The 25,071-nt window shown below is 34.1% G+C and overlaps 1 protein-coding gene across 1 annotated transcript in view; it reads right to left on the reverse strand.

Moving 5' to 3' along the window:
- Positions 1-21,309, reverse strand: part of LOC123561535 (uncharacterized) — a 39,480-nt gene extending 18,171 nt beyond the window's left edge. Inside the window, exons 1-8 of the mRNA XM_045353983.2 lie at positions 21,018-21,309; positions 17,971-18,102; positions 14,761-14,877; positions 13,591-13,769; positions 12,009-12,902; positions 11,453-11,645; positions 11,087-11,181; positions 10,591-10,786 (exon numbers count right to left, since the gene is read on the reverse strand). Of these exons, the coding sequence (XP_045209918.2) occupies positions 10,591-10,786; positions 11,087-11,181; positions 11,453-11,645; positions 12,009-12,902; positions 13,591-13,769; positions 14,761-14,877; positions 17,971-18,102; positions 21,018-21,114 (1,903 nt within the window). The 5' untranslated portion in view covers positions 21,115-21,309. The remainder of the gene's footprint in view (positions 1-10,590; positions 10,787-11,086; positions 11,182-11,452; positions 11,646-12,008; positions 12,903-13,590; positions 13,770-14,760; positions 14,878-17,970; positions 18,103-21,017) is intronic.
- Positions 21,310-25,071: the final 3,762 nt, after the last annotated feature.

Genomic DNA, 25,071 nt, shown 5'->3' on the forward strand with positions numbered 1-25,071 from the left:
AAGTAAATCTATTGACTTTGTGGTCCTCAACACGAATTGCAAATACGAACACGCCCAGATCTAGATCACTGATGTTAAAGTTTAAAATTTACCGGGCAAAATTTTTTCTTTTAATATGAAAAAATTAAAACAAATAAATCGCACTAGAAATTTTTTGTTTCAGAAAATTTGATTACTTTTTATTACTACTACTTGCACTAAATGGTATTTAGTCGGCATAAAAGGGAAGCAGACGAATCTACAGTCATGTTACAATCGTAGGGGGAACAGCTATATTTTTTTAGATTCGAAAAGCGATTTCGCATAGTTTTTTAGCAAATGCTGCGGATGTGTTAAAAAATTTTTCCCATTATATTTTTCATTTTGAGATCGTATACGGATTTTTTTTCCATTTGAATTCTTTTTAAAAAATTTTAAAATAGAAAATTCTTAAATATGTAATATGAAAAAAGGGCACTCCCTCAATGGGGAAATCGATCAGACTTCAAACTCATCCCTTAACTTTTAAAAAAAAAACTGTCTACAGGGAGTTTAAACAGGCAATTTTGAGAAGCAAAATGAAGATTAAAGGTGAACAACGCTCACACTGTGCCAGGTGAGCAAAATATACAAACAAAAATTACTAGATTGCAACCACTGTTAAAAAGCTTAACAGCACACATTAAACAATCTATTTGCCCACGCGGGTTAAGGCTCAGTCTAGGGAGACTATTACCTTTGGGCAGGTTTGGGGTTTTTTTCTTTTTGTTGAATTGAAATTCAGAAATTACTCGAAAGACAAATCCAAATTTTTGCTTTTTAAAACACTCACAAGTTGCATTACCCTTTTTTTTGAAAAAACTGTTCAATTTTTTTGTTTATCTGTATAACTTTAAATGATCACGATCACAAATTTGTTTTATCCATACATGAAATATAGCGAACTGTGAATAACAATTTTTAATAACAGTACGGATGTTTTTTGTCCGCTTTGAAAAAGTTGTAAAAATAAAAAAAATTTGGGGACTTCTGTAATCTGTATTCTAAAAGACAATTTCTTTAAAACAAGAAAAAATAAAAGGGGCCATGGGGCCCGTATCGCTCCCCGGGCATATTGACAAAGATCATCAAATCCATCGACAAGTTACTTAAGTATGATCAAAAAGTAGCCCTAAAGGTTAACTAGCTTTTTCCTTTGATTTGATTTGGGGGGCCCAGTTTTTGACCCACAGACCCAGTTTCAAACTTGATGAAAATCATCAAGATTAACTTTGATTAAGTTTATAAGATGCAGTCATAAAGGGGCCCTTGGAGGGTTAAAAGCGTCCTTTGATTTTGACTAGCGACCTAGTTTTTTAATCCCCCTGCCCTATTTTTAAATTTGGGCCTATGATCCAAGATTAAAATTCTGAAAAGTTTCATTAAGATGTAGTATAAGTGGCCACACAGTGTTACAAGCTTTTCCTTTGATTTGCCCTGGTTCATGAAACCTATTTTTTGACCCTGCGACCCAAAAAAATTTTCCCAAATATTTTTTTGAGGGTAACATTTTGCCCCAAGTTTCATTAAGACCCCCCCCCCCAAAATTGTGACCTCTAGGTGTTAACAAGTTTTTTTCCTTTTGATTTGACCTGGTGACCAGTTTTTGACCCCATTTTGACCAAATTTAAACTGTTTATGGTCATTAATATTAACTTTCTGCCCAAGTTTCATAAAGGGTAAGTCTTAAATTTTCCTCACAGTGTTAAAAAGTTTTTCCCTTTTTGATTTGATTGGTGACCTAGTTTTTGATTAAAGATGACCCAAAACACTAATGGCCAAAGTTTTTATTGGGGTAAAATTCTGCCAAGTTTCATAAAGATTAAGTCAAAATTGTGACCTCTGAGTGTTAACGTAAAATTGTTGCCGGACGGACACAGGGCGATCACAAAAGTCACCTTGAGCACTTGTGCTCAGGTGTCTAATGCTATAGTTTTTCACAGGGTGACGAATTATACCCCTTTATGGCCTTATAAAAGAACTAACCCAAAACAAAGCAGTTTTTTCTTGAGCATTCCCTAATGACCTAAAATTTAAATCTCCATAGTTTTCATGACCTCCCCCAAGGTTTCTCAATTTTTGTAGGGAAAAAGGGTTTAAATGTTCGGGGTCACCCGCCTTTGGAACTCAAAATCAATACAGAAAATTTGCTGGTAAAGACCAACCTTGTACAAATTTTTGTGTTTCCCCCCATCCCAAGCATTTTTCCCCGTGAAGTTAGAAAAACCTTTTTCTGTTTTTTATTTTAAAAACCCCCCCCCCCCCCCCCCCCCCCCCCCCCCCCCCCCCCCCCCCCCCAAAGCCGGGGTCAACCTTGACCTGGACCTAGACCTAAAACATCATTAGGGGTCACCGCTGGTCATTATCAACCTCCCTAAAAATTTTTTCATGATCCTAGGCTCAAGCTTTCCAAGTTTAAAATCGAAAAACTTTCACTGTTTGGGCCCTATTGGCCCTGACCTACTGCCCCTCAAAGTAAATTTGACCTGTATTTCATGATGGAACCTGTGTCCAAACTTATACCCTGGGCCCAAAGGTCTCAATTTTAATTTTTTGGGAAAAGGTTTTTCAACTGTTCAAAATCATGTGACCTTGATTTTGATCTTGACCTCAAATTTCAAAAAAACCGTATTTTTATCATGACCCGTGTTACAAAAGCTATGTCCGGGCCCCCCAAACTTTTGCAAGTTATCTTAACCTTTGATTTGCCCCAAAGTCGAACTTGCCTTTAAATAGACCAAAAAATTTTTAAAATCGGTAAAGCCTTTCATGGTTACCTGGAAGCCAAAAAACCCTACTGATGAAAAGACAGACAAGTTACACATGGGGTATAACAGAACATTCTCTTTAAATCTCATGAAAAAATATGAGAACAGATCCCGGGGCAATATGTCAAGCCCCCGCTGTCAAAAGGACTGGGAGTTGTGTGACACCCCTTGCTCATTGGGGAAAAATTTTTTATGCCAAATAAAAGAGATTGCAAAAATTTACAATTAAGTTATTTACGTAAAAACAAAGGAACAAAAAATTTTAAAAAAAAAAAAATTAAAAAATTTAAAATAAATTCCAAAAAAAAATCCGCCCCACAGAGATAGGTCAAAATACCCTAAAAAATTGGAGTAACAGCAGTGTACTACAGAAAATGGTCTGATTTTCCCTACGCCCCAGTAATAAAAAGTTAAAAATGTAAGCTTTTTAAAAGGTAACAAAAAAGGGAAGTAATTCTGGGACTTATGCATAACACTCCGTCGCAGATGATGAACAATTGTCCCCAAGTTACATCAAAATCCCCCCCCTATGCTAAAAAAGAAATGCCCCAGACAAAGTCATTCTTGTATTGATTTTCCCTCTAAGTGCGCCCTTGATTTTGCCCTGGTTTTTTCCCGCGGGACATCCGTCTCAGGTGGTGAAATTTGTGCCAAAGTTACATAAAAGTCCCCCCCATGCGTGAAGAAGAAATGCTCCAGACAAGTTGTTTCTTGTATCCTTGACCTCTAAGTGTGCCCTTTGCCCTTAACCTGGACGGGTTTCTTGCGCAGGCCCCCTTCATGATGGCGAAAAAATTGTCCCAATTTACATCAAAAATCCCCTCCATGCTAAGAAGAAACGCTCCGGACAAAGTATTTTTGAATTTGCCTTTACCTGTAAGTGTGATCTTGACCTTTGAGATAGGTGGGTTGGCATGAATCCGTCCCCTGGGGTTTACATTCAACCACTTTAAAAAACAAGATTGCTCCATGCATGTCCAAATTTGGGTCCGGACAAAAAAATCCGGACTGACCACACACGCACTACACCGAATAGACTTTTGGGAAAACTAGTCTTCGCTTCCGAAAGCGGGCTCGACAATAAAAAACCAATGTGATAACACTTTTATCTTTTAAAAGTACAGGCTTAGTCAAACCTGCTGTTTCAAAATATATTTAGTTTCTAAATAAACCTAAATTTCTTCCTTAAAAGTTTTTTTTTTTAAAAATTTTCCCTTGTTCTTCTGTTTTTTATATTTTTGGTGTTTCTTTCTTCTTTTAAAAGATACTGGTTGTTGACCCTTCCCTTTGTACTGCCTGGGGCTTCTCAAGAAGTGAACCTGAAAACAGAAATCAATTGTAAATTTATAAAAAAAGACCCAAACCAAATTTCATAAAGTCCCTGAAAAATGTGACCTATAGATGGGCACAAGCAAAAGTTACGACGGACGACGGCACGATCCGCGCTTCCAAAAACTCACCTTGTCACTTTGTGACAGGGGAGCTAAAAAAAAAAATATCTGAGAAAAGCTTCCTGCGGTAAACAAATGAAATAAAATTTAAACCATTTGTTGTGATTTTTGGGGGAAAGTTACCTTGCATTTTGGGTTTTTGGGAAAAATGCAAAATTTTTTTGGGCTGGGAAAGGGGCCCAATATAGGCCCTGTCATTAAGGATGAAAAGCCCTGCGGCAAATTTCTGACAAGAAACATTTTCAAAATTTTTCTTTTTGGTGAGTTTATATGGAAACCCAATTTTTTGGGGAATTTTTAAAAAGGACCCCCCCTGATCATTCTGTGAAGTTTGGGGTAAATCTGCCCCGTGGTTCTGAAGAAATTTTTTACAAATTGTTGGCCAGGGGGAAACAAATTTATGTTGTCACCCTGGACAGGTGATCGAGTAATAATGTTTTAAATTTTCTAATGTATTAAAATTTTTTTGGGTTTGTCCCGAAATGCTTATCACAAGAAAAAGAAATGGAGTCTTTACAAAATCTAAAAAAAAAATTTGTTTCCGATAACATGCTAAAAAAAATTAGGGTAGGGAGGTCGGAAAAACTTTTTTTTTTTGGGTTTTTTTAAAATTATTTTAGGGAGACTTTTTGGAAAAAATTTTTTTTGTCAAAAAATAATACAAACAGGGGGTTTTTCCTCTAAGATCATAAGTTGATTTATAAAATCCTGTCCTGTTTAAAGCAAAAAAGGCAGTTTTGCAATTTTGGGCAAAAAAATTGAAAAAAATGTTCTCAAAGACGAAGGCGGGGGACCGTCCATTTAGGGTCGTGCCCAAAAAATTTTTGTAGGGTCAGGATACAGGAAAAAAAACAATTTTTTTTCGCCCAATGTTTCCCTTTGGATTGATTTTATGACTGACTCAATCGCAAAAAAACTGTTCCCAAATACTAATTTGTATACAGTATATCAGCCTTTAATGAGGGGAAAATGTTTTCCCCTGGGGCACAGCTGCAACTATATAATAAAGAAACAGAAAGATAGAAATACCTTTGAGCCGCAAGCAAGTGGTTTCGTCTGTCAAAAGCACTTTGGGGCAGTACAAAAACACCTGTATAATAGCCCGATGCCTGAAAAAAGGAAAGGGAGCAATTAAGGAAAAAATGGCCCCCAGCGTTTTGAAAATTTCAAAAAGGGCTAAAGCTAACATCCCCTTTTGAGTTTTTCAATTTTCATGCCCAAAAAGATGCCCCAATTATTCATTTGGCTGGGGGGGGAAGTTTGTTAAATAAAAAATTTTTTTAATGAAAAAAAAACAGTAGAAATTTTGTCAAAATGTTTAATGAAACGGGGTTTAAAAGGGTTAAAAATTTCAGTTTTAAAAAAGAAAGTCACTGTAGAGAGGTTTGTTTACACGATGCCAGCCCGAACAGCCAAAAATTCATAGCTGCAAGGCTTTACAAAGACCACGGGTGTGTCGGAGTTCGAAAAGGGAAGGTTTCCCTTGTGAGGGGGCTGGAGGGCGAATCCCTTAAAAGCCCGGGGAAAAGCCCTCAATAGAAAATTTAGACTTTTAAAACACAATAGATCTGGTTTTTTAAAAGTCTCCCCCCTTTTATTTTTGTGATGTTTATTCATCGTTTTGAAAAAATGTTTTCACGGTGAAGAAAAGCTGTATTATACAGTATAAAAACACTGTGTCAACGTCACCTTTCTGTTTGATTCAAAAATTTTCTACAAAAAAAACAATTGATTGCTTTATTTCTTTTAAAGGTTGACCTTAAATAGTGGCTGTGAGGGATCTAAGGCCGAAAAGCGTGTGGCACAGCGCAATGCGGTGTTTGACGGTATGAAAATTCTTTAAAAACCCGGAATTTGGTCCCTTTTTTACTTGGTGGTCTAGCCCCACTTAGCTCGGATCATGAAAAGGCAAAACAGACGGTAAAGAGTAGAAGAATTGTTCGTGCTTCCTCAGTTTAGTTGAACACAGGAGCCGACAAAATGCTACAATTGTTAATTGGGGATTGAGGTCATGATTCTAAATATAAATTTAAAATTTTTTGAGTATGTTGCAGTGTACAAAATTTAGTTTCAACTAACCATGCGGCAACCAGTAGAAAATTTTTTCCAAACCTGCACCAAATTTTAATCTCCCCAATTTAAAGCTGAATTTTGAAACCATAAAACAAATGGTCTAGCCATACCCCCAAAAAAAAATTCATTATTGTTTGGGGGAAGCTCGATGGGGATTCCAGGAGAACAGGAAATGAATGACGGAACCAAAAAGTAATGTGAGCGGCTCATTTGCATTTGCGAGCTCAAATTTAAAAATTTTTTTACCACGTCGCAAAATTTTTGCTTTTAGTTTTTTTCTTGTTGCTTAATCTGAAATCTACTTGAATTTAGACTTTCAATTAAAATGTAGAAATCCCAAAAAATCATGCTAGAACATCATATTTTTGCACGGGTTTTTTTTGGGGTACAATTTTGTCGTTATAAAATCAAAATGCCTTCAAAGAAATTTGGAACGCTCATTGATGGGGTAAGTTAACTATGGCTGAAAACGGGGAAGGCAAATTTTTGAACCTAATATTAAATAGCGTTCAACGTAAAAATGTCAATTAGTAAGAAGCCTGCGTTCTAGATTTAATTATAGCAGACCCCCTATTTTCTTTATAATCAGTAATCCCTTCAACAAAAAAGGCTAACCAAAAAAAAATGTTTTGTTTTTGTTACCTCAAAAGAAAGCTAATTACAAAAAATTACAAAAACCGCAACAAATTTTTATATTATTGTATTTACAAAATAAATGTGTGAAAATTTTTTTCCTTAACTTGCACCATGACTTTCATTTAGCGGTCCAAAATTTTAGCCCTGTGATTTTTTTAAAGTAATTTTCATCTTCTGCATGATTATGGGTTTTACTAACATGACTAATTTAAACTCTTCATTTTTAACAGTTGAATTTAATTCTTTATAAGTCTTAAAAATAACGAGCATGCTTTAGAATCCAGATAAGGGCTGTTTTTTTGTTTTTACGAACTTATTAGGGATCGATTGACTTATTTAAATGGGATGTTCAATCGAATTTTTTTTTAAAAATGTGGTTGTATCGTACGACATGTAAAAAGATTTACATTTTAAGGAAAAATTTGAGCCATTGGTTCGCCCATTGCCTTATCAAAGCTACTCGGTTGACTTTTTCACGTGTCAAATGAATTTTGGGGAAATTTCGAAACAAACACCAATAGCATAAGTAAAGCATTAAAACCCAAATTTTTTTTGGGCTTCAAAAAATTTTGCGTCATAAAATCTGAAAGGGGGAAAAAATTCACCAAAACTGAAGGCAACCAAATTTTTTTATTTTTAAATTGGCATGAAAAAGATGAACCCAAGTTTGAAAGAAATATCTTTCCTTTTTTTTTAAAAAAAAAAAAGGGGGTTTTTTTGTCGAAAGCCGATCGGGCAAAGTTTCCAGCCTGTTTAAAAAAAAATATTTTTTTTATAAGCCGATAGATTTTCCCAATTTCTATATTTGGCCGAGCTATCCGGTGCTTTCCGGCATTCTATTCACCGGCGGCACAGCTTATCGGAGAAACATAGCTCAACTTAATTAGGGGAACATGCGGGAGCCTTAAAAAATTATAATCAAAAGGCCCATTTAAAATTTTGAATAAAAAAAAATGTAAAAAATAAGGAAATTTCTATGCTTTTATGGGTGGGGTTTGTTTTTAAATTTTTATTATACAATGGAAAGTTAGTTACCACGTTTCTAAAAAGCAAAAGGTCCAAAACCTGCACATGTTAATTTTAGTTTTCCGTTTATTTCTATTAAAGTAAAATAATTCCTTAATCTATGCCTGCAAGTAAAAACACGGATTTTTTAATTTAAAAAAACAATATTGGCTTGTGAGAATTCAAAGAAACTAAGCGGAAAGGAATTAAATACGATCGAAAAGCGACACAAAAGGGGAATCATTCTTCATTCCCCCAGCGAAGAACTCGTTTTGGGGAATGTTTTTGTTTCCCCAAAATTTTCAAAATGTGGCGCCCTGTAACATTATCCCTCTCACTTAAATTAAAAATGTTTTAAAATGTCGCCCTTTTAAAATGCTAGAGTGGGAGCAATGCTCGGCGTAAAAATACATTTTAAATCTAAAACTGATTTTACATTAATTTACCGATTTTTTATCGTCAGTTTGTAGAAAAAATCTTTGAGTATTCAACCATATTGTTTACATATTTCTAGTCACACCGTGACGTAATAGGCGGGAGCTAAAAATAGTACCAGTAAAACCTGTGCGGTTCATGCGGAAGTATACCAACGCTCGGCGTACGGCATATTAATCTGCAGGTTGTAATTTTGAACCATTTATGTATTAAAGTGAAGTATAAGACATATCTAACACAAGACGTAGGTTGTATTGATTAAGTGATTTTTTTAAGTACATAAACATGTACGTAAATTACCCCTCTCTCTGTTCTGCATCTATAAATTGAATAAACACATTTTATACAACAGTTATCTTAAGGAATTCATTTGAAGATAATTTATCACAATTCTGTGAGTCTAACTTCAAGAAATCAATAAATTATGATATTTGATGATTTATTTCCATTATTTTTGGAAATCTTTTCAAAAGTGTCATTAGTCCACATAGTATATCAATTACTTCGACAGCATAAGCTACAGAAAAGTGCAGTACAATGGGTCCGTATAAAATGCAATGATAAGGGTTTATAGTTTATTTAAGTATAAAGAAATAACATAATTAAAAAGAAAAACGATTTTTTTCTCCATAATTCGGCCTGAAAGCTACTTTTTTAATACCTGTTTTACCAGAAAATCTGTTTTAATGAGAGTAGAACACAAAACTGAACGGCTTTTAGCCTTGCATCGTCTGCTCTACTGTGACCACGTGACCATACCGGAAATGAACCGCACTTGGATAAAATTACGCGTGATGTAAACAAACGGAAAGGGACTCATAAGAGCTGATATTTTAAATATATATTAAGAAATTCCCAGAGAAACGTGATATACGCCGAGCGTTGGTATGCGCCGAGCATTGGTCTGCCCACTCTACTCAGTATTGAATAAAGCATGTTTGTATCACAAATTATATCAGTGTAGTCACGTTACCGGCTGATTAGCTTCTGACGCAACAAAAATAACAGCTTACTTTGAATATTTTTTCGAGTCGCAGACATCTTATTGTGCGGATATTGCGTTTCGCCTACTGATCTAACGGACGCTTATTAACATTAACGAAGACCGTGATATCCCGAATTTCATCGGGGTCGTCGCACGCCCATGGTCTAAACCGGAACTCCATATTTTTTTATTTGGATAGTATGTGTTGTTTGGATACCCTCGTATGTTACCGTAGTGGGATTCGATCCCGATTTTCGTCGCTCGGTAAGATCGATTCCCTATTAAAATATCTTTTCTTTTTAATTTCACGTTGGGTCACATTTAGCTGAGGAAATTTTGTATTAAATTTTTTGTTTTGTTTTAATTCCAATATATTATTTCAAAATAAATTGCGTACCAACCTAATTTTCTATGAGTGATTCTCGAAAGCAGAAAATTGTATTCAGTTGATAGTTTCCATAATTATGATATCGATTACGGGTATTAGTCGTATTGTTTTGTAGTACTATGCAGAACTGTAATATGCAATTCAGGCTGGCCAAACATTTATTTCATTACTTTTAACAAACATTTTTGTTCCTCTCACCCAGGATGTAATTGTAATACAAATATGGTATATGAATATTTGATTACTCATAAACCGCCTTTCGATTCTGTCGTCAACTTTAGCCCCTTGAATTTAACTGAAAGGTATGTTTTCAATACATCCTGAGATATAAACAAATTTTATTTGTACATTATGGATTGTAATGAATTTACATTCTTTATTTTTCCTAATAATCTAAATGGTCGGGTTTAGTAATCCATAAAAAAACCCTGTAAAACACTCGTTATTAGTAAAAACTAAAACAATAATGGGTCTACGTCCCAAGCACTATTTAAACATAAAGATGGATTTCGCATTTATTTGGTTGTTAAGGACAAGTATGAAAAAGGGAAATAATCAATTTAAACATTACTAAATATTATTGTGAAGTTATCGCTCATAAAAAATGGCAATGGCAAGCAATTTATTCGGGTATATTGCATGATATATTATAATAGTACCGAGATGCAGCTGTTTACATGTAGTTGTAAATCAGTATACGAATGTCAACACGCTCAAAACGCGACGAATCACTGGTTAAGTTATGAATTAACACAGGTACATTTCCTGATGCGGAAGAATATTAAAATTATGTAGCGAAACCAATTACCATATATCTACAATATACTTTACCTAATATACGATTTGTTACATCAAGCTTTTCACCGTTCGGTAACTTTAACCCACTGGAATGCAGATTTAGGATTTTACGGACTACCTCCAAAGCATTGTTGCAGCTGTTGATAACGATAATTCCTACAGTATGTCCAGCAAACTTTGTGTTGAACTGAGTGTACCAACTCCTTGTCATAAACTCCTTTAGACTAAACTGTAGAAAAATGGCAAGTTTTGATATAATATTGTTACTAATACTGTGTGTTATTTGTTCCTTTTTTTCATACAAACATTTAAATAAAGTGTAAATTCTCCTCTATATTTCATCAAAATGTTACTTATCGAGTCATATGCCATGTGACTATAAACATAAGAGATTTAGGAAAACTCCAGATCTGTATTATCCGTACATGTACAATTTTTATTTATTTAATTCCTAGATATATTCTGCATACAATTTAAAACTTTATTTTTAATGTTTAATATATTTGACTGATACAGTACAAAAAACTACCTCTAAAGTGAGATACATTTGATATCCGTGTCGTGTTCGTACTTTCCCGCAACCCTGTGGACCTGGGATCGCACGATTGTTGATCGACACAATTCCTGGGCAAAATTGGGATTGTTTTAATATTTACAAACGCAGTTACTAATAATCTGTACTTGTTATAGTCAGTCCTATGTATATTTTTCTTTCAATTTGTTGTTAATTGCATAAAATTCGTTATGTATAAAGAGTTTGTAATCCAAATTTATAGTTCTTTCCTTATATTTAATGTATTTGTAACAATTTTTTCTTTATTATCATAAACATAAATATACGTTTTCATCTCATAGATATTTGAACTGAAATCATTTTTAAACCATACTTTCTTACCTACGACATAGAAGTCTCCAGGTATGTGAAAATCAACTTCAGTCATATCACTATGTATACATTCAGTACAAACTTGTGTAACGGGGCACTGTCCCTTCCTTACATTCGGAAAACTTCTCTCTGTTCCATCGGAATAGTAATCTTTGATTTGGTTAGTGTCAAGGGTAAGCTCTCCGTTAGACATATAGCCAACCTTTATAAAACAAGGGTCTATTATATACGCAGAATATTAATTTTATTTTTTCACAATGTTTTGGTTCTTTATTCTTATACAAATTTATATTACTGGAAAATGACTTAATAGGGAGCAATGCCATATATTGTTCAGTACAATCAATATCGCTGTGACTAGAATCTCTGACTTTACAAAATGTCTAGATTGTTACAAAAAGTTACTTTTGTTGCGTTTGATTTGCTCAATTGTGAATAACCATTACATTGATAATGTGTTATATGAAATCAATTCAGAACAATTCTTAACATTGCATGTCGAATTCTGTTGTAACTAATTAGACTATACAAAACTTCAAACACTTATAAAACGAAAAATACATACATTGACAAACTCAAACTTTCCACTAGGTTGAACCTTCTTGAGGTTATAAACTTCATACTCCTTTTGGTTCTGTCCAAGTTGCGCATTTGCTGAATCCTTCGTAAATGAAACAGTTAGACCATTGTAAGTTACAGAAAGAGTGTCCATTTCCATTAGCGCTTTACTTGGTCCGAAGTTTTTCTTGAAGTCTTGTACAGAAGAACATTTGCCTTGGCATATTGTTTCTGAGACTTTCCTCAATGCTTCTACTAAGGTATGCGCTGCAAAAATCGCATATTTCACATACACAGGTTGCTTTGGAGATTTCTCATTTATTTGCGCGTCTGTCAGTGCTGTACAGGTGTCATCTCTGACGTTACATCCGCTATAAGCTTTGAATACATCTTTAAGATATGGATTTCCTAAAGATGCGTTTCCTAACTTTTCAATATCTGTAAATAAGGAATTCCAGTAGTCTTTTAGGTCATTGTCTTCAGAATATGGCGTCGAAACTGAAAGAGTTCCTTTCGAGTCCGAGAGTATTGTTCCATCTAATGACTGAAAAGCATCTAACTGCAGCTGTGTCGATTCCGACATAATAAATATAGGTACTTCAGTGAACTGAAGATTATTTATAATCTGAAAAATACTTCTGGCCACTGCCTGTCCGCCAAGGTAAACAGCTCCTTGCACGCTCGGTGACTTAACAACAAGTTTATCAATAATAGATTTAATCTGGGCAATATCTACATGCCTTGAACTATCTATGGTGATAGGATACATCTGAGAGATGCATATATCATTCCGCAGCGCAGTGACCTTTAATGATTCGGCACCAATTCGACCATAAGTGTCATTTTCATATATCACTGCAATACGGTTCCATTCCAGAGAGGTCATCAGATGAACCATTGTCTGTTAATAGATTTAAATCACATCAGATTTATCAATATTTTGCAAATTGTTAGGGTTTGTTTACTTCAACTACTCAAAATCAACGAACAAAGTAATGCTACAACATTTGTTGTCAGTATTTTGCCATTTTGTTTTGCCGTTCTATTGTGACTACGCCAAATGCCTCAAAGAGCCAAACCGACGTTTTTACAGGGCGGCGTTTGTATAGGCAGCTTTCGTCAAGAAGTTTAGTGGCGCGATATTTTGGCCGGCATTTAGTGGAGTGACATTTGGCGGGGAAAAATTTGGCAGAGAGACGTTCAGCGTAAAGCAATAACAACGTCTGTCATTGTGTCGATGCGACAGAACGATATAACAAAATGACAAAAATCAGCTACAGTAGTAACAACAATTTATTTGTCTTTGATACATCGCTTTTAATAATCTGTAACATTTGTCTCATTTTATGGTCTGTAACATCTGCTTGAACATATTATACTTTGTAAATGTTTCAAATAATGGCTTATCTGAATTGTTTAATAGACTTGCTATACCGGTATCTTGGCTGCACGTGTCCATGTAATTAATTATTTGGTCTATAAAATAGAGAGTGTTGCTGTCTAATTAATGTAAGTTTACAATTTCGTTCAAAACTTAAGAGAGGTTTTCTATAACTGCGATATTTTTAAGTGATATATATTTTCCTTACATCGACCTGGATGCTATCCCCTGGAATGACTCTATAATAGTTAGGATACTTTGTTCTGTCGTTTAGCACTGTTGATGTAGATGAAAATCCTATCTGTAGAAACCTGTCAGATGGTAACTGTGAACCAAGGATGGATGATACAACTTGGGCTTCAGAACTGAACATAGGTCCAATCACTCCTAAAATAATTTAGCAAATATGCTGGACAATTTTACATCAATTTAACTTTTTTAAATAATATATTGAAACGCTATTTGTTTAACTAGTATATCAGAATACATAACAGCTGGCTTTCATGCTTTATCCTTTTCTTCTAGAACGTAACCTAATTGAACTATTAACGATTTGACGTTGTTGGACGCATATTATAATTGATGTACACATATTGGTCTAGGGTGAATTGTTATTCTTATGGTGTTTTTTCCTGCTTATGTGGGTGTGTGTCTGGGGCAGTGCCCCAGAGTGTTATTTTTCTTACTTGTCTGTTCATCTATGGATGTTAGTTGTGTGTGTGTGTGTGTGTGTGTGTGTGTGTGTGTGTGCGTGCGTGCGCGTCTGCGCTGCTGTGGTTGGACTCTTTTTTTATCTACCCCTTACCCCTCCCCCACCCCTTTTTTCTGTATTTTGCATATAATTAAAATGTACTTGTTGTTAGATTTTTTAAGCAACCCGTCTACATTTTTTCCGTTACAGCTTCTCTTTGTTGTGGGCCTATTTTACGATGCATGCCTCTATAGATATGTTTGGGGTGTTCTGTGCTTCCGGGAAATCTACCCTTAACTTTTTTATCTTTTTGATATACTTTGAAAAGGTATGTTTTATTATACCTCATGCATCACCTATTTAGAAATCTATTGGTAATACTTTTAGTTCTTTATACATCAATCTTAAAAGGTACAATTCGGCCAATCTTTTCAAAAAATAGTATATCAATTCAAATACATACTTTGGGCATTATCTTTCACATAGTTTCAATCATCTGAAGACTGTTTATATAATTTTTTTACCAACAGGCATAGCTGATTACAAAGAAAGAAAACTATCGTCACCTGTTTTTTACCTTGCTTGTAATCCGACACCAAGCTTCGAAATATTTCCTTTTTAAATTAATTATAATAGGATAGGGGTGGCGGGTGTAAAGACTAAGGTGATAGACTAAGGTATGGTTACCGACTATGAAGTCTTCAGACGAGTTTGTTATCCTTGCCCGACGATATCTTGATAGTATTTCAACAGCATGCTGCGCTGCAAGACCAGTATTCCCACATGTCTTGTAATCAGTCAAACCTGTGACAAAATATGTTATAAAACAAGAATATATACTTTTCAAATAATGAAAATAAACTTCAGATTTGAAATTCAAGGTAAAAATATTGCACTGGCTGTAATAGTGCATCTTATATTTTGTTATGTGAATTGACTGAACAGAATGACTGTAAATATCGGCAGTGTTATTTTACACACAGAAGGAAACTTCCGTTTCTCAAGGCTATTTCTCTTCATATTTAGGTTGAACCTTGTATCTTTAGTAGGTTATATAGATTCAGTTTAACCTGTTTTTACTGTTTGAGATATGAGAAAAAATATCAACAATTTTTGTAAACAAACATTGAAAACTTTGTAAACCTATTCATATCTAAGCGAAGATCCGCTTGCAGATAGCATTTAAATTATGTTTGAAGTCTACGCGATTTTTTTAATGAAATCAGGCCGTGAGATTTCTATAAAATCTTTATGTGAGAATATCTGCTTTTTTGCACAAGGTAATAATGTATTCATGGAATGTTGTAAACAGAGTGTGTCATTTCAAAATACACGCACAAGCGGATTTATCTAAATTTAAGTGTTAAATATCCCGATTAAAGAAATTAAAATTGTAAGTGGTATTGCGGTTATTAAAACATTCAAATAGGTGGTTTTACATTTAATTTATTTCTCGCCTATCATCTCTGCTGTAAGATAAATTACTTACATGCAGCCAATGAACCCGTTCTCATTTATTTCTGGCCTTTTGCATTAGACGGAATTTTATGTTTGTTCTGTTGAATTTTGAAACTAAACTGAAAGTGAAACTGGTTGATTTGATTAAACGCCTATTTTCATATAATAACATAGTCAATTGCGTTGCACAAACCTTACAAATATAAATGATGAAATGTAAAAACTTTCAAAAGTTTAAAAACTAACACTTGCTGTTATCGCATTTAAAACAATTACCAAAAAATTAAGAGAATGCCATAAAGTCTCTAAAATACAGTCTTAAGATTTTGTTTGAATGTATCATGTGATTCACTTTTGCATAGATCTAACGGCAGTTCAATCCACAGTTTTAGACCAATAGTACAGAAACTTCTATCATTAAATGTTTTGCACTTGTTGTATGGAACAACATAACGACATTCAGAATTTTCTGACGATCTCAAACCTTGTCTACTAGGAAAATACTCTGTAAGCAGTTCTGTTAAATACATAGGTGCTCTACCAATGTGACAGCTATACATGAAAGAAAGGATCTTAAACCCAATCCTTGCTTTCACCGGCAATCAATGTAAGTCATACAATGCTTGTTTCGAACTGTCAAATTTCCTCCTGTTAAGGACAAGTTTTGCACACATGTTTTGAATACGTTGCATCTTACGCGCCTCACCGTTATCTACACCATACAGTATGTCATTGCAGTAATCCAGACATGAAATAACTAGAGACAAAACTAAAATTTCAGTGGCTGCTTTGGTTAAATATTTTCGGATGTTCTTAACTCGTAGATAATTCAACATGGCTGTACGACATTTGCGATTTACACGATCTTTAAAATTCAAGGTTTCATCAAAAAATGCACCAAGATATCTAATTGCGCTTTCACATTTGATATCATCGCCAGCAATGTTAATCGAATTTGTAAAACATTTGTTTAATTGAGGTCTGCCACCAAACATAATAAATAATAAAGTTTTTAAGTGTTCATTTTCAGTTTGCTACTATTCGTTCAGTCATTGATTGTAACTGCGCACCGTTCGAGGTCTCCGACCGCTTGTGATTCTACGGAAGCAGATGTGGGACGCAAGCCTTTATCTGCTATATGATCTTCAGCAAATCCGTATATTGGTATGTATTTGGGAATGACATCAAAAAGAGTTCCAGCCTAGGTGAGATACAGTCACGGACCAAGGCCTTGGGACACACTGCATTCAAGCTGGCGGTCTGATAAATATGAATTGTTGATATTAACCTTACAATTACGAGGCCTTAAGTAGGAGTCTACCCACTTAAAAGATATTTCACAGACACCTTACTGTGCTTTTAGGACATCTAGCAGAATGACGAGGTCAACAGTGTCAAATGCCGCACTTAAGTCAATTGCAATAAGGACCGTGACTTCCTGTTTCTCCATTGCACTTGGAAGATCATTAACAGGAAAAGTGCATGCATGTTCTTAAGGTTAAGTATCTATCAAAACATTTCACAGTATGCAGTAACCTTATATTTTCATACTGATGGAAATTTATGTGCCATTTGACAATAAGGTCTATCAATATTTGTCAACAGATCATTTCTACATTTACATCACGTTTAATGTTTTACTTTTTACTGCAACCTATAATAATAATTCATAGATTTATCCTACGCTGTTTTCCTTCATTTTTCCTGCATTCACCTTGTTCCAAAAATGATGAGACAAGAATAAAGGATTCAATTTACATATGAAATATATTAGAAGTATTCAAAAACCTGAAATTAAGGTTGAAATAAATACGAAACCTACTAGTCTTAGTATACGATACAATTTATACCGCAAACCTCGCTACGCGGAAAACATCCGGGTGAATATAAAACAGGAGAATTTCAAAAATGTCATTTGTTATTCAAGAAACTAAATACTTTTTAATTGCCGAAAGTTAACCGAATTAAAATTACATCAAGGTTTGATTGAACGAAAACCAAACATTTTATGTATTTATATAAGAAGTATCAATACAATGGACTAGATGTGTGTTGCCATAATTACAGAAACTTTATAGACAGTAATTTAATTGGTGCACTTTAAAAAAGCTACATCCCGTAGTAAATAGGCACTATCTGTATCAATTTGTACTTAAGGAATTTCATTTATCCTATCAGTTATCAGGATGTTCTGCACATGTTTAAGTTTCCAAAAAGAAGTCAACCTAATACCGACCTAACTGACATCGATGTTATGACAAATTAAAAGCGAGAAAAATACACACTATATCTACCACTGCATTTCTACGAAATAATCTTATCTCGTCATTGAATTGGCGCATGAGCACTGTATAAGAACATTTGGACACAATGATCCAATATCATATATCCGTGCATTTTAATACATGCCTTGCAAATGTATGTTAAACGATTACTTACCCAGTTTGAATGGCAGAGTTCCATCTTCGTTGATTTTTGTCAAGTACCTTCGTACTGCCTCCACAACCATTACAGAAGGTACATTAACATCTCCACAATGACCATTAGCTTCAGACTGTATATCGAACAAACCTTGAAAACAAAGAAAGCCAGAAGTAATTTACTTGCATGAGAGATATTTAATAATTAATACACTTAAATGAACAGTTGTAGAATATGTTTCTAAACTCCAGCTGATGCGGTGGTATGTTTAGGACATGATTTACAGATGTCGTGCGCTCGAGATAGGATGACGTGTGCTCGAGATAAGATGACGTGCGCTCGAGATAGGATGACGTGTGCTCGAGATAAGATGACGTGTGCTCGAGATAGGATGACGTGTACTCAAGATAAGATGACGTGTGCTCGAGATAGGATGACGTGTGCTCGAGATAAGATGTCGTGCGCCCGAGATAATTTAATCTTAAAAAAAATAAATGCATTTCTTAAACATACCACCGTAGTACGGCAGACAAAAGTGTAAACGATTACACTGGGACAAACATTTTTAAACAAATGCATAAAAAATAATATAATTTTATTCAATTGGCCAGACAGTGAATATAATGAAGCTACTGTTAAAAATATTTCATAATTCGATTTGTCATATAACCATTTAATCTGGCATAGCCTTGACCTTATTTAATGCTAATATAGTCATGTGTCACAAGTCAAATATATAAATACCTGGCGATATACAAATATTTTTAGATAGTAGAACAATACACTGACCTAATCAACGTAGACATTTTACACTTGGTATAATCTTTTCAACGTAAAATCACACAATGCTTAATATTTTAAGCTGATATTATCATAACGCATGAACAATCTACTCTGTATTTGTCTATACCAATGTAGACATGTCACGTATCGGCTGATCTTTGGATCAACGTTATACTACATTTATACAGCTATAGTTAACAAAATATTCGTTTTTGATCTGCTTAAATAATCAAAGCCTTGAAATGTCTGATGGTTGCGGGTTTTTGGTAGATTTATTTTCTGTTTAAATGCCAGTCTATGAATATACATGAATGAGAAACGAATACAAATTTAATGTGCCTCATATCTAAGATGAACTCTGCCTGACCTAGCGCGTGATGTAACCATAGGCTGGAATTTTGAGCGGATACAGGTTGAATAAGAACTGCTTGTTCATTGAGAATTTATCCGCATTGTTCATGAATGGGACTACTTTGTTTAGCACATGAACATCTTTTGGATGTGATTCGGAATAAAATAAAGATGCTATATGATTGTCAGAAATACACTTGCAACTTTGGTAGCGGGATGAACCCGCAACCAAAGACAGATTTTTGAATTTGCACCCTTTACAGAGTGGTCTAAGCCGTAAATATATTACAAAAATATATGCCCATATTTTATAATACCGTATCTGTAGGAACACTAATGTTCTTTGATTTACTACAGTCCTTTTCATATTATGGATCTAACAGCTCTTCTTACTGACTAATTTTGTACCAATTACGGTCTTACTGACTTATTTTGTACCCAAAAGCGTTGTTTTGTGGCGCAGTATGTATAAATTTATTGTGTTTGTGAAGAATCGGTCCCTTCGACACAGCTTCAAGCTATGAGTAGAACTTTGGGGCATCCTCAAAATGTAAGCTATAAAACTTATAGCTTACATTTTGAGGATGCCCAAAGTTCTACTCATAGTATAGTATAAACATAACATGTCCCAACCACTCATAGAGTGAAGCTGTGTCGACGGAACAGATGCTTTACAAATACAAAAGTTTATACAAACGAACATTGCTTTGAACGAATATGTAGCTGTAATTTCCTGTGAAATAAGCAAATATAAAGGGTTGTACAATCTAACATTGCTATGTCATGGATGACAATGTGGTCAAAAACTTTGATTTCTACTGCATAGTTGTCATGAAATATGAATACACACACATTTATTTTCTTTGCTTACAACTGAGCTTACCGCACTAAGGGCGTAAACCTTTATGGCCATTTAATTTTAGGTAATGAAGTCTCCACGTAGTGTTTTTTTTTTTATTATATTTTCTGGTTCTTTGTGATATGGGGTCCATTCAATGTTTGTGCATAACAGAGGTCTGCACACTTCTGTGCTAAAGGAGTAATGGGTCTTCTACCAGGGATCTTTTCACAGATTTAATTGCATTTTCTATTACCTCTCTCAAACCGTATCTGCTATTATTCTGTGCTTCCAAAGAATTTTGTTATAGAACTTATTATGTGAAAACAAATATGTTACGTATCATTTCCCTGTTATATGAGCCATTTATGCACTTTTCACAAAACTGGACGATATTGCTAAAATTAATGCCCTGTTATTCATACCACGATTGTGATATGTGAATGCACTGTTTATGAAATAAAAACACTTGTAATATTTCGGTCACGAGATAAAAAAATATATACAAATCTTTTCGTCATGATTATGTAATATTTAGTAAAATATTAAAACTGACCTTTCTTTATGTACTGCTTGTACCTGGAGAATTGTGTATATAAGATAATTTTTCAGATTAAACGTGAATGGATATTTTTAATGCACGAAATTCTTTTTCTATTTAAATCAAGTGAATATCCGTTGTTAGCAAACTGACAGTACTAAGCATGCTTTGGTGTGAAAGATAGCAGGAATATAGTTGACAAATCTGGTTAAATAGTAAATTGTAAATATGCATAACCAACCCATTAAGAAAAATATATGGAAAAGTATGCACTTCTCAAACCAACAAGATCTTTTAAAAGATACACGATCACTAATCCTTGATGATATCTACAGACATTGTGATCTGTTGTGCATATGAATATGCACCCAGTTATGGAATAAAAAGCTGGTTTTCATTCTTCGGTAGTCTTAATACAAGTAAAACTAATAAATTGTTCAATATACATTTATATCAATTAATCAGAACGGTTAGCTCTTGAGGAAAGTCGTATGTTTTAGAAGCTTTTTTATGGAACCAGTCCTTCAGCAGATTATGATAATGATATCTTACCTGCTATTGTTACGTCGCCGTCTAGTAGTTTGTAGGCGTCCGTAAATCCAGCATTTAAACATGCTACAGCAAGTGTTAATCCTATAATACTAAACATGTCGGGTTTATCCAATTTTTCATCAATGTTTGATAGTAATTATTTAAAAGAAGCGCAAAATAATATAAGTCCAGTTTTCATAAGGTCCTATAAATGTGTGTCTGTAATTATCCCTTAGAAAGAGGAATGAAAAGAATTAGAGCGATGCATTGCTTAAATATTATTTCGTTTTGTTCTGTATTTACTTCCGGCTTTAAGAGGGGTATATCAAATTGCTCATGTTTTCTTCTTTTTCGTTAAAAGGGTATTGATTATTCACCCGTCAACAAAATATCTTATTCATTTTCAATATATACAAAAGCAGACGACAAAGTTTTGAAGGTCGTATATGTATTATATTTATTTTATTTTTCCCCCCAAACTATTAGTTTATACCTATATCACGGACATCTAAACATTTAATCAGCAGCCAGAGAGTTTCATTATTTTTCTCGTTTATATGTTTTTACACTTTTACAATTCACACAATAAGCGAATGTATTTAGTAAATTATTTAGCTATTTTGGCTAATACGGATATTGTAAATTGTTACGAATATATTGTTCACATATCAAAATTAATTTTAAAATGAAGTTCTGCCCTTACATTTCGTCTCGCTTGAGCTTAATTTATTAATAATTTAACAACATGGGTTATAACCTCTACTTAAACACTACGTATGTGATTTCTCTATTAGCAAGAGACCTCTCCATTCGTGGTCTTGTTCGGTCCTGAGCAGTTATGAAATCCTTGACATAAATTAGTCATGCTTTCGAATTCCGCATTGGAAGGTGTTTGTGAAGATATATCTTTGCACATAAAAACAAATTATTTATGACTTCCACAGCTATATTAAATTTAAAAAGAACATATTTTGAAAAAAAATGAATCAAAGAGAATATTATGCTTAAGGCAATTTAAGTACCCCCTTTGGTGCGCTGCGCGACAAGCAAATATGTTTTAGATAAACATGACTTGTAGGGTTATATGATTTGACATTGGACATAGTTTACTTGCAAAAGAAAATGACAGAAAACGATATGTAAGAAAAATCAATGGGGAATCAACAAAGAAAATTCCAGTTTCCGTTCTTCGTTTGCTTACAATACACACACACCCACTATAAGAGGATAACATTGATACCACTTTGCATAACATTGACAGATGGTATGGAAAGCATACTTTTTTGAAAGATTTGTCACGGTTTGCTTTGTAAGTGGTCAAAATGTGAGTTTTCTGACAAAATATGTCATTTATTCTATAATCTGAGTGTGAGAGCATAATTATGTAATAATTGGTCAATTAGATTGCAATTTGACTTTTTTATTCTCTTTAATTTCGTAAGAAACACTTTTATTAACAAAACAAAACAAAAACACACAGAGAGAAACTAACTGTAATGTGAAAAAGATGCCGAAGTCACTAAAATTGTATTTTCTTGTAGAATAAGGGAATTTTCTTGTAGAATAAGGGAATTTTCTTATAAAATAAGGATAACCGTCAAAGTTCAGGTCATATCAGCGACTTTCCAGCTGTAATGATATAGGAAGACCACAAGGTATACCGGGCCTTATTTCAGACACGAGAAGTCACCTGCGTAGAAACACCGACCTTCAACAAGCGGCTGCTTCCTCGTTGAATGACCGTACTAGGGATCGAGCCATCAGACATAAGGGACAGATGTAGCAAAGTTATCGGCCTTAACCACTAAGCCCATACATGTGCCTCCCCCACTCCCCCGGTCCCCTGAAGAAGGAGGGTTAATATTTAGTTGAAGTAAATGTAAATGATGTAAGATTTATAATTTACAGTTATAATAAAGAAGGCGAACATTACCAGACCAAATATTTTTGTATTTAGATGAAACGGAATAAAGGATTATATTCTATTTACTAGTATATTATGTAATGTAGATCTACTACCGTAATTTTTACCATAGGATTTTGACAAGTACAACATTTGTACAAGCCATGTTCCAGAATTTGTGCATACAGATTAGCAGTGTCCATTCTTTTTTGTCTGAAGTTGTATTAAACTAAATTGGTTGGGAACAATGTCAAGCACAAACATTATGTGATTCAAGAAGATTTGCATAATTGGTTTACTTGGCACTTTTCTCGTGTGCTGTATACATGTCTTGCCCAGAATTTCTACTAAATACATGTAGCTAAATGTGTAAAACAAAATGGTAATTCTTAACCTGCCCTACACCTGGCGTACAATGCAAGAGTGTGCTCTAACACTTCATCAGAACGTTCTCATTCACCTATTGACAGAGCAAAGTGTGACATATTCTCCAAAACAAGTGCACACATCATAACCTCTCTAAATGGTATTAATTGCATAAATCTTCTCAGAGTTGTAAATAAACATAAACAATTAAAAGGTTTCATATATCATATATGGTCACAATACAATAGTAGAACCCCATTTAAATCTACAATAAATCAACATAATTACCGAACGAAAATAAAAATGACAATTACTTGTCATATTACCCCAGTGTGATTTCTAAAAACAGTTTAAATGTTTGAAAACAAAGATTTAACTAGGTTGGCAGTTCAATATTGATTAAAAAGTTTCTTAATATGGATTTTAATGGTGAAATACATTTTGAAATAAAACAGATGTTTTCAAAACTGTCGACACGATTTTCCATACTGTCCAAATACAAAGAATACTGCCAATGAATATATTTCTAGACTTTTTAATCACACCGACGCAATTTTAGGTCATATGAAGATTTTCAGCTTGATGGACGAGGAAGCTCCAAATCACATAAAGCACTGTTTGGAATTTGGGTAGAACCATCGACCATCAGTTAGCTAGCTGACCAGTTCCTTACATGAAATGAATATATACCTCATGCGAGGTTTGAACCTCACTCAATGACAAAAATGCCTCATCCGTATATGGCAATTATATCATTCTTGTATTCTTGTAACATGTATTAAAGTAATTTTATATTCACTAACTATTTTTTTTTTCATTAAATTTGATTCAATATAGCGGATTTTTTCGTGACACTTGAAGCCTGAACGGTCTTGCCTGTGCATGTGTAGCTCGCGCTCTAATTCACATTTTACGACATTCACAGCGCGCATTTATAAAATTGCATTGCTATTACATATTCAAGTTGATAACAAACTAATGAACAATATTTTTATCAAACTTTCCCGACTTTTTTTTAAATTGAAGATCTGTTTATTCTTCTCAAAAGTTGGCGTTTTTCAAAATCTTTTTGGAACGCTATCAAGCGAAAGTATCAAACACAAAGCAGATATATCGTAATGGGAGAGTTATCAAAATTATACTAGACAGGCTGCGGCTTTATGTTCTGCGTTTGACACCACTACCAGAAGGTTTAAATTACGTCAACGTCACATACTTGGCGTGTTGCAGCGTAATAATCATTAACAGGTTATCCTAAATTAATAGTGATCATTCTTTGATTAGTGAGACGAAATTATTGATTTTATGAATGCTACTTCAGCATTGACCGACTTTTTCTAACATTGGTGTGAATAGTACTGACAGAACAGGTAACAAACGTATAAAGATAAAAGTCAATGCATTGCATTACTTAATTATTCGAAGAATAATAGTCAAAACTAATCTCAGTAAATATGTGGGTTATTCCTACTCCCCGTAGCGTACAATAGCGTCATTAATATTTAGGAACCATCCTTTGTGTACGAAGATTGAAGGAAAAGTATGGAAATCACAGTCTATTTCTAGATATACAGTTTACGTTCTTTGATTGTTATTGTTGCTTACTGTTATTTTCGGTTATATGAAGTGTTTCTCTTTCCACTGCCAAAAGCATATTCCTGATTCTGTAAGACTTTTGACACACTGAAAAGAATACAATATAATTCATATAGGTTTCACAATCATAGGTAATGTAGTCTTCGTTTTGTATAAAAAACCATTTCTGTTAAATATCAAACGTACGTCATTGTGACCGTAACCTTTGCT

Source organism: Mercenaria mercenaria, chromosome 10, assembly GCF_021730395.1.
Source record: "Mercenaria mercenaria strain notata chromosome 10, MADL_Memer_1, whole genome shotgun sequence".
Lineage (NCBI taxonomy): Eukaryota > Metazoa > Mollusca > Bivalvia > Venerida > Veneridae > Mercenaria > Mercenaria mercenaria.